The 11,372-nt window shown below is 35.9% G+C and overlaps 1 protein-coding gene across 1 annotated transcript; it reads left to right on the top strand.

Annotated features, from left to right (window-relative positions):
* On the top strand, window positions 1-945 carry LOC127190042 (olfactory receptor 5B2-like). The gene has a single exon (XM_051147092.1). The coding sequence runs from the start codon at window positions 1-3 to the stop codon at window positions 943-945; it is 945 nt and encodes a 314-aa protein (XP_051003049.1).
* The last annotated feature ends 10,427 nt before the right edge of the window (window positions 946-11,372 follow it).

The following is an 11,372-nucleotide window of genomic DNA, read 5'->3' on the forward strand; positions in this document are numbered from 1 at the left end:
ATGTCACACTTAGAGAATAGCACTAAGGTGACTAAATTTAAACTTTTGGGATTGACTGACAACCCAGAGCTGGAAGTCTCCCTGTTCATAACATTCACGCTCATCTATCTCATCACACTGACTGGGAACCTAGGGATGATTGTGTTGATATGGCTGGACTCTCATCTCCACACTCTCATGCATCTTTTCCTCAGTAACCTCTCTCTGGCAGACTGTGTTTACTCCTCAGCTGTGACTCCAAAAGTGATGGCTGTGCTTCTCACGGGGGATAAAGTTATCTCCTATGAGGGATGTGTTGCTCAAATGTTCATGTTTGTGGATTTTGCCGGTGTTGACTGTTTCTTACTTGCTGTCATGGCCTTTGATAGGTATGCTGCAGTGTGCAAGCCCTTACATTACACTACTACCATGACTGCTAGTGTGTGTGCCCACATGGTGATTGGCTGTTATTCTTGGGGCTTGTTTGAGTCTGCTATCCATACTGGATTCACCTTCTCCCTCTCCTTCTGCTCTGCTAATGTGATTCATCACTTTTTCTGTGACATCCCTCCAATACTGGCACTTTCCTGCTCTGATATCTATGTGAATGAGGTTGTACTATTTATTTTAGCTTCATTCAATGTCTTTTTCGCTCTGATGGTTATCTTGACCACCTATGCATTCATATTCAGTGCTATCCTAAGGATGCATTCAGCAGATGGATGGAAGAAAGCTTTCTCTACTTGTGCATCTCATTTCACTGCTGTGACAATATTTTATGGAACTGTAATTTTCATGTACTTACAGCCCAGTTCTAGTCACTCCATGGACAATGACCAACTGGCATCTGTGTTCTATACCATAGTAGTTCCCATGTTGAACCCAATTGTCTATAGCTTAAGGAATAAAGAGGTTCATAATGCTTTCAGAAAAGTTGTTGTGAAAATGAAGACTTTGCTGAGCTAATTAAAAAAAATTAGATGATACATTTTATTGAAAGTAGTTGAGTGTGGGAAGTATTGTAAGCTTTGTCACATGTGAAAGAAGTCTGTTGTCCTTTGCCCTTGGACACACCATGGATAGTCCCTGAGATTAACCTTGAGATAGACTAGGTGGAGCCATCCTGGGCCTGGAATTCAGGAAGCGAACCAGGGGACTCCACCTGGATTATTGTGTTTCTAGTCAACTCTTGATGGGAATAGGAGACTGGCCCTTGCACATGAGAGACAGACAGGCAGCAAGGACAAGAAGGGCAGCAGGTTCAGGCCGAGCTCTAGCACAAGTGGATCTGGAAAAGAATCAGTGAACAGGCCGGACTAGTGCACAGGCCAGAGACACTTAGGGACCTGTCCCTTGGAACGGATACCAGAAGGTTCACTCCTGTTTCCCTTTAACCTTTCTCCCTCTTATGCAAGATAGTTGGGTTGTATAATAAAGTTTAATTGTTAAACAACAGAGCCAACAGTTGAGTCATGTTTTTGAGAAATGTTTATAAAATTTTAAACTTTTCATTTAAGTATTATTTTGGCTTTTCCTGTTTTTGCTAAAGTCTCACTTCTTTTCTTGATGACCATTTTCAGTTAAGAGCAAGGGCTGTACTGCCTCCTGGTGGTAGTAATTTGGTAGCTGCTAATAATGCAAGTTACAAAGCTGAAGTTCTGCATATCTGACAGTGTGTGTGTATGTGTGTGTGTGTGTGTGTGTGTGTGTGTGTGTGTGTGTGTGTGTGTAAGAGAGAGGGAGGGAGAGAGAGAGAGAGAGAGAGAGAGAGAGAGAGAGAGAGAGAGAGAGAGAGAGAGAGAGAGAGACAGAGACAGAGAGAGAGACAGAGAGAGAGACAGAGAGACAGAGAGAGAGACAGAGAGACAGAGAGAGAGACAGAGACAGAGAGACAGAGAGAGAGAGACAGAGACAGAGAGAGAGACAGAGAGACAGAGACAGAGACAGAGACAGCGACAGAGACAGAGACAGAGAGAGTTTCTGCTTCTGCTTCATTCTATCCATGTCAAGAAAGAATGTCACTTCAATGGAAACCTTTAAATATGCTCTTCCACTGACAGCTAAGCTCAGCACAAAACATCACTTCCTAAGTATTTTTTTAATAGTTTCCTTTTTAGTACTTGGTCTTTAACTCACCATATATGGCTAACCTTGAACTCACCATATAGCTAGAGTTAACCTTGAGTTTTTTATCCTCTTGTCTGTGTCTATCACCAGTGCTGATTGATTGTATGTGTGAGCCAACAAGCCTGGCTTTATTTGCTGCTGGCTATAGAACAGGGCTTTTGCATGTTAGATATGTCCCTTATCAGATGAGCTAACCCCATCAACATCTTTTTTAAAACAGAAAAAAAGCCTGCCAATACATATAAAAGGAGCATATAAAAAGTCTCAAAATTATTCATACCATTATTCAGATGACCCAGCCAGGTTAAAAGAACAGTGAAAACAGCAAAGCTAGTTCATGCACAAGAGCAGCTTTTCAGTGCCCTGATTTGTCACTATTTTTATTTTTTCCCTCTGTTTTGATGTTTTCATTTTTGTTTTTTGAGACAAAGTCTTACTATATAGCCTTGGTTAACCTAGATCTCATGATACAGAGCAGACTAGCCTTGAACTCACAGAAAGACACTTGCCTCTGCTTCATGTAATCTGGGATTAAAGGTTTGTCAGCACTTAACTTTGATTCAGGAGATTTAAAAATGTGTATGGTTAACCAGTTATTTATTTTTGTGTAACAAGCTTCCTTAAAATTTAATGGCTTAAGACAACACTTAAGTATTTTTCATAGTCCTATGAACAATGAAATTCCTCTATTGTAATCTATCCTTACCCATGGTGTTCTTTATATCATATGATGTCAGCTCATCTTGAGGGCTTAATATAGCTTAATTTCTTTATTGTTGTTGAATATGGGTATTGTCTGAGTCTATTTACTTAATCTCCATGTGATATTTTATTCTTCAGTGGATGGGCCAGTTTGTTTGCAAGACACTCTTAGGAGGGTAGTTTGAAAATTTGAAGGCAAAAGTAAAAGACTTTTAAAAGTTTAAACACACAAATTCTCATTTAAAAATCACTGTCCATTTGGTAATGTAAGGCCTATCTCTGACTTAGATTTTATGTATGAAAAAAGAGTGAGCAACTCCTGTGAAAAGAAGAAGGAGAAAGTTTGTGGTCATATGGTAAAGATTTCAATCTGGTGACATTAGAATATTTTGGCTGAGCTAAAATGTAAAAAGGAAAGAAAGAAAGAAAGAAAAAAAAAAAAGAAAGCAACACCAGAGTTTGACACAAAAGAACCTACTTCTCAAACATCAGTATTTAGTGTAGCAATGTGAAAATGCACCAATCTGTGTGCTGTGATGTTTCTCTCATTTTGAAATAAAGGTTCTGTTATTACCATTGGCATAATTATAGAAATAAAAAACATTCTATAAAACTCTACTTCCCCACTTTCTTGAAAGTTAAGTTTATGTTGTTTCCTGAAGTCTTTGAATAATCCCACAGAAAGTTTATGTTGTTTTCAATAATATTTTGAAGATTTATAAATAACAGATGAACACCACGCTTTTTGCTGCACTATTGTCAGAAGCCAGTCTATAGACTCAGACCCTGTGCTATGCACAATAGACTTCTATTCACCCAGAACCAAGGAAGGCATTAGGACATTATAAGGAGAAAGCATGGCAAGAAAAATCATCAAGTTGAGAGAAATAAGGCAGATTCAGAAAGACAATTGTCACATGTTCTTTTTTTTCATATGGTGAAGTTATTATGAAAGCAATAATTTAAAAATTCTGAAAGTTGCAGATTTACTTCTGTTTCGCTTGTATCTTCCCTTTCCCACCATCCCTCCCTCTTCTGCCCTGTTCCCCTACCCTAGATCCTTGACATAAGGGGACCTACTCCCCTACCATATGACCACAGTCTATTAGGTCTCATCTGGATAGCATGTTTCCCCTTCCCCTTCCCCTCCCACCAAGGTGGAAGTGATCAAATTGGGGGCACCAGAGTTCATGTCAGAGGCAGTCCTGCTCTCTCCACAACCATGGAGAATGAGTTAGATCTGAACTTTAGGTTTACTACATGCATTGTCTTTGGTTGGTATAACAGTTTGTACAGGCCCCCTCTGGGTCCAAATTTGCCAACCTAGATGGTCTCCTTGTGTGGCTCCTGAACCCTTTGGGTCTTTCCATCCTCCCATTTTTCCATATCACTTTCACTTGGAGTCCAGCAGTGAGCCTCAGTATCTGTCCTGATCCCCTTCTGGGTGGAGTCTCTCAGAGGACATCAATGTTGGGCTAATAGCCACTTATAAATGAGTATAATACCATGCATGTTTTTTTGGATCCAGGTTATCTCACTCACAATGATCATATATAGTCCTATCCAATTGCCTATAAATTTTAATATTTTCTTGTTTTTAATAGCTGTGTAGTATTCTATTGTGTAAATGCATTACAGTTTCTTTATCCATTTTTCTATTCAGGGAGAGATAGGTTGTTTCCAGATTCTTACTATTATGAATAAGGCTGCATTGAACACAGTTGATCAAATGTCCTTGTTGTGTGGTGGAACATTTTTCAAGTATATTCCCAGGAGTGGTATAGCTTGGTCTTCAGGTAGTACTGTTCCGAAATTTCTGAGAAAGCACCAGATTGATTTGCAAAGTGGTTGTACAAGTTTGCACTTCCATAAGCAATGGAGAAATGTTACCCTTTCTCCACATTCTCACCAGCATGTGCTGTGACTTGAGTTTTTGACCTTAGCCATTCTGATGGGTGTATGATGGAATCTCAGTTGTTTTGATTTGTATATCCCTGATGACTATGGGTTTTGAGCATTTTTAAGTGTTTTTCAGCCATTTGATATTCCTCTGTTGAGAATTCTGCTTATCTCTGAACCCCATTTCTCAATTGGGTTAATTGGTTTGGTGGCGTTAAAGATCTTGAAAACTCTATTCTCAACTTCATAAGGAAACACAAACAAACAAACAAATGAAACAGAATATCTAAAACAATCCTGTACAATAAAAGATCTTCCATAGGAATCTCCATTCCTGATCTCAAGCTAAACTATAGAGCAATAATAATTAGAGTAGCATGGTACTGGCATAGAAATAGGCTGGTTGAACCATGGAATTGAATTGAAGACCCAGAAACAAATCCACACACCTATGGACACTTGGCTTTTGACAAAGAAGCCAAATCCATACAATGGAAAAAAAAGATAGCATCTTCAACAAATGGTGCTGGTCTTACTGGATGGCTACATGAAAAATGCAAATAGACCCATATTTATCATCATGCACAAAACTAAAGTCCAAGTGGATTAAAGACCTCAACTTAATACTGGACACTCTAAATATGTTAGAAGAAAAAGCGGGGAGAGCCTTGAACTCACTGGCACAGGAGACAACTTCTTGAACAGAAAACCAATAGCTCAGACTCTAAGATCACCAATTAATAAATGAGACCTCACGAAACTGAAAAGCTTCTGTAAGGCAAAGGACATTCTCAACAGAACAAAACATCAGGCTGGGATAAAATCTCCATCAACCCTACATCTGACAAAGGGCTAATATCCAAAATATATAAATTAGATTTAATTCTTAGAAAGGGCATGTAGTTGGTAGAGAATAGGGGGACTAGTGAATGTAAGAAAAGCAGACAGAACTAGAACAAAATGCATTCACCATTGTAGATGTTATTGTATTACCTAGTATAACATGTAATATTTAAATACAGAAAGGAAATATAGAAGAAACAAACTAGTAATGTATATGGGAAAATCTCTTTGTTTTAATAAGAATGTTCTAATTGTACACAATGCTAGGTATAATCATGACATTTTTGTACATGCCTTGAACCTATTTTGATCATATTTACTCTCACTATTATTCATTATTAGTTTCTTTACCCCTTATTCATATATAATGTTCTCTCTTTTGTTTTCATGTCTTTGTACCTCTAAATATCATATTTGAGAGTAATGGTTGGTTTATTTCACTTATATGATTGATAGTTCTTTTAAATTTACATATGATGTGAATTACTCTTGCTTTAAGGTTGACTAATACACTATTCTATCTACTCTATCTGTCATCTATCTATATATCTATCATCTATCTATCACCTATCTCTATTATCTATCATCTATCTATTAATTATCTATCATCATCTCTATCATCAATCTATTTATATCTACTATATCTATCTATCTATCTTTCTATTTATTTAATCTATCTATCTCTATCATATAATATCTATCTCTCTATCATATCTATCTCTCTATCTATCTATCTATCTATCTATCTATCTATCTATCTATCTATCTACCTAATCTATCTTTCTATATCTAACAATCTATCATCTATTATCTGCCTATTTATTTTCTATAATCATAATGTCTTTCATAGTTTAATAGCTTGTTGATACTTCATCTAATTATATAACTCAGCGATTTTGAACAGATTATAAATAAATATGGTTGTGCAAATATCTTTATAGCAAGCTGACCTTGTTTTTGGACAATTTATACCCAGGAGTAGTGTATCAAGATCTTAAGGAAGCTTTACTTTCAATGCCTTTTAAAGAATTTCCACATTGAGCTCTATAGTGGACACACTGAATTTCATCCCCTTTAGAAGTGTAAATCATTAAATTTGAAAAAAATTTTGTCAAGAACATAGTTAAAAGAAATTATAAGTAAAATCATGGTGCATGAATTTTCCTAGACAGATATGATTGAATATCTTCTCATCCAAGAGAAAGCTCCAACAATAGACCAAAAACTAATTATAATTAGACATATCTTGGTGAAGAAGTGAATACATTGCAGGCCCTAAGAGGAGCATGATTAAGTGTTACTTATAGTAAAGAGTCATGGAACACTCAAAGGCACATGCATGACTCCAATTTTACCTTAGCACTGATGAAGACACAAAAGCTGAATCCAAGTTACAGAGAGCCAACATCTTTTTCCATGTCATCACTAACTGTTTATATATCCTAGGGTTAGGGACTTATGAGTTTTGTGAATTTCTAAGCTTTGTGAATCAAGTAAACTCTCATACATTTTAAAGTTTTGATGTTTCCCTAATCTTATGAACTTCATCTTCCCTCTAAGTGGTATATTTCCTTTGTATATTAGCTACTCAATAAAGCAACACACACACACACACACTCACACACACACACACACACACACACACAAACGGTTTCAAATAATGTAATGCATGGCTTTTTTTCTCAACAAGTTAATAGACATAGTTGCTATAGACAATGTGATTACTACTTCTCGAGGTAAATGGAATTAAGGCCTATGGATGTTCTACTGGACAATTATTTCTTTGTGGACTTCATGCATGTGTAAAGTCTTTGAATATGAAATATTGGTGCCTATCATCCAATGACATCATTTTTGAAGGAACAGCTTGTCTGTCAAGGGACTTTTGGTGTTCATCTATTGAAATATAGAACATTGCTTTTTTGTGAAGTTTTATTTGACACTTGCATACTAATATGAATCTGTAACAATATCCAGCTCAAACAAATCCTCTGTTAAACATTGATATTCAAGTTCTCAATGGTGTGTCCCTTCCTCCTGGAGTTTCTAGCCACTTCAGAGACTGCAATAAAAGACTTCTTTCTATTTTTTCTCATAGCAAATCTGTGTGACAGGTTGGAAACTAGTCTAGTCTGTAAGCCCCATGTAATAATCACCTTTGGCTTGTACCTGTGTGTCTCAGGAGAATTTAATTGTTCACCTAGTCATTAAGAAATAACATCTTCAACAGGAGCTTTCCTTTTTTGAGAGAGATTTCTGATTGGATCCCAAGTGACACAATACCACTTTCCTTAAAGAGTGGGTTTCTAACCTTTTCTATGTTTTGTTCAGAATAAAGAAACAAAAGATCTGCTGTGTAAAGGTACAAGGGCAACTATTTTTCCTATGGAATGAATTATCAGAGTTTGGCATTCTTGTATCTAATATCTTCTTGAGTTCCTTTTTACCAGGAATCTGGAAATCACAACTGCTTCCTCGAATGGAGACAATCAGGATATTTCCGAATAGAAGATAACATCATTTTCACTCTTTGAAATCTGTTTTTAAGATAGTGTTTAGACAATTTGCCATCTAAGGATAGCAGAACCCAGGAGAATTTGGACAAAAAAAATTCTATTTGCAAATGGAAAATAGATTTTGGGGAACTCCCTATGTGATAAAATTAAGACAAATGGGCATTGTAAAAAAGGTAATGTTTAGAACATGTAGCTTGCTCAGTAAGTGAACTTTGACACAATAAGCAAATAAAAGATTGAGTGAAGGTATGACTATGAACAACCACTTTTACCTGCTTGTTGATCTATTTATCATGCGTTTCTAAAAAATTCTCAAATGGAATTTTTGTAGGCTTATGATAAATTATTCTATGAATTTGAAATTTGTAGTTAGAAGTACAATACATATATACTGTGACACAGAAAACACACACACACACACACACACACACACACACACACACACACACACACCCCAACATGGATATATTCATAGAATAAATAAAACTTCCATATAGCCCCACTTCCTCTTATGTTTGAGATTCATCTTTATGATCCTTTTGTCTTAAATATGTTAATCTTGCAAACTTTAAGCAGGGAAGTAGCAAAGAATACCCTGCTATTGGTGTTAGAAACCATTACTAATAATACTAGTGCTATTTACAATAATTTTAAAATTTGTTGGTTTAATCCATTATTTAATTTTAACGTCCTCTACTAGATTATGCCGGTTCATTTATAAAACACTATGCTTGAACAGCCTGTCATGGCTTACTTCTCAAAGACTCTCTTAAGACAAATTCAGGAAGAGTACAGTGCACACGAATAACATGAGTACAAAAATAAATATATTTCAGCTGTGTTTAAATGGCATTACATTTAATAATTACTTTATTCTAGTTAAAAACTGCATTATCCTGTTTATTAATTCTTGGTTACTTTAAAATATATAGGCATAGTTATAATTTTAAGAAGTTTTTAGACTCTGTTTTGATACAATTATTAAAGCTACTGGTATTGACTATATGAAACATAACATAAGATATAAAATTTAAGAATATACTATGAAAACATCAAGAAAAATCATGAGAGGTCTTTTCTGCTTGGGTTTTTCATGTGGCATCTCAGAGAAGGCATCATTAGGGATGTTTAAATCTTTACTAGGATTGCTCTTCAAAGAGCTGTTTATGCAGAGTAATTACGAATATTTCCGCAGTAGTTTATTCACCTAAATAATGGGCTGCCTGTGTGCTGTGTGTTGGATGATGTGTTATGCACATGGACACAAAGAAAAATAAACCAAGGCCTCTCTGGTTTTGATCAGTTATACAACAGATACTTGAGTATATGGGCATGACTTTCTCCAATAACTTTGTAGCACCTCATATCTTCAGTTTTTCAGAGGAAAAGTCTTTGGAGAGTTTAGAATTTACTAAGTAAAAATAAAGTTATTAAGAAAAACAATTAAAATACAAGATGAGGTGTATAACCTGAAGCTCAGGCAGGGTTTACTTCCTTAGCTTGGTTTACACTTATAGAATTCTTGAATCATTCGGTACCTTATTTCTCTCTCTCTCTCTCTCTCTCTCTCTCTCTCTCTCTCTCTCTCTCTCTCTCTCTCTCTCTCTCCCTCTCTCTCTCCCTCTCACTCTCTCTCCATTATTACATTTTCAAGTCTCTATTTTTTTGTTATTGCAATGTTGGGCAACAGCTTGTTCATGGCAGACAAACTTCTTTCCAGTCTGCTCTGTTCCCATCCATGTGCTCATTTATTTGAGTTTTGGACAGACTCTTGCTGAGCTACTCACGCTGGCTTTGAACTCACTCAGTCACTCAGGTAGGACTGAACTCACGATCTTCTTGTTTCAGTTTCCCAGATAAGAATGAAGGTCTCTTTCATGTTAATCTATATTCTAAATATAATAATTCACAGATAAATAGCTTTATAACAGCAAATTTTATTGTGTAGGTTCTCGTGCTCAAATTTAGGATTTTTGAGGTGTGATTTCATAATACGTATAACAACATTTCTGGCACAAAGGAGGCTGTTTTCAGTGTTAATTTAGAGGTAAAAATGGACCAATTAGCAGCCAGTCATGTATGGAAGAAAAGTTTATGGAGCCTTACCTGTCAGTGTTGAACTATTACTGACATATTAAGAAAAGGGTATAGTAATTGGCTTCAGTTATTTACCCCTGGTGACCCCACCAGGTTGCAATGTCTAATTGTAATCCAATGGTCATTAAAATGGCCCTGGATAAACTGGATGTGTCACAAAACAAGATTAAAGGTCATGAATCTGAGAAGGAGCAGACAGAGAAGGAATGAATGGTCCCTGTCAAAAGAAATGTTGATATGACAGAGTTGGTGGGACAGAGTAACAGGCATGACTTACATACATGTGAATCTTCAGAGAAGTAATTAATAAAAAAAGATGCAGTCTCTGCACAAATTTGCTATGTAATTAAAGTGAAGAAGACCTCAGCATTTACTCTTCTGTTTCACCAACTTTAAGCTTCCATGCTTGAATATAAAATAAGCTTTCTTTGTCTCAACTTTCCCAGGGACTAACTTCAAGTCTCATTTATTTCCAGCTATGACCCAAATAGTAGTGACTCTTCTTGAGGTACTGACTGAGGAAGGTGCATGTTAAAGAGAACATTAACCATGTATGCTCAAGGATTATATGTGAAGGGAAAGAGTAAGGGACCCAAAGCTGAATTACTTTCATATTAAATTCTGGATAGTTGAAGCTTTATTGTATTTTCTGCAGAATTTACTATGAATTTTGCACACTAAAGAGGCTATTTTATATTGATGTTATGTAGCCAAGTAAGGTAAGTGATGAGCCATGAACTTCAGCAGGTTACGCTGTAGCACAAGATGACATTTTATAATTTATATTTGTTATTTCTTCTGAAACACAATCCTCGTGTTAGTATTCAATATTCGTAAAAAAGTTTTATTTTGCTTAAAAATTTGATTGGTCGTTAGAAGATTGCCTACATAAACTGCTTGTGTGATATGATTCATATAATTTCTTCCTTATTTTCTCTTTTCCAATAACATTTGTGTACATTATTTTTGTTATTATTAACATAATATATATTTATAATGTTAAAATTGTTGTTCATTGTTTGTTAAGCAATATTCTGAGCAATTTAAACCTACAACTCATCACATTGTTTTCTTTTCTGTTTTATCATGTGTTTATTTGTGGGGGTTACTGAGGATTGAACCCAAGGCCTCATTCATTCTGGAAAAGATGTACTTCAGCAATCTGTCCATGTCCTTTCTTGTTTCTGACAGGTAAAATACAATATCAAA

Source organism: Acomys russatus, chromosome 5 (genome assembly GCF_903995435.1).
Source record: "Acomys russatus chromosome 5, mAcoRus1.1, whole genome shotgun sequence".
Taxonomy (NCBI): domain Eukaryota; kingdom Metazoa; phylum Chordata; class Mammalia; order Rodentia; family Muridae; genus Acomys; species Acomys russatus.

Bases quoted from the DNA above. Each gene is read 5' to 3' on its own strand.
- LOC127190042 (XM_051147092.1), top strand. From the start codon at position 1: ATGTCACACTTAGAGAATAGCACTAAGGTGACTAAATTTAAACTTTTG.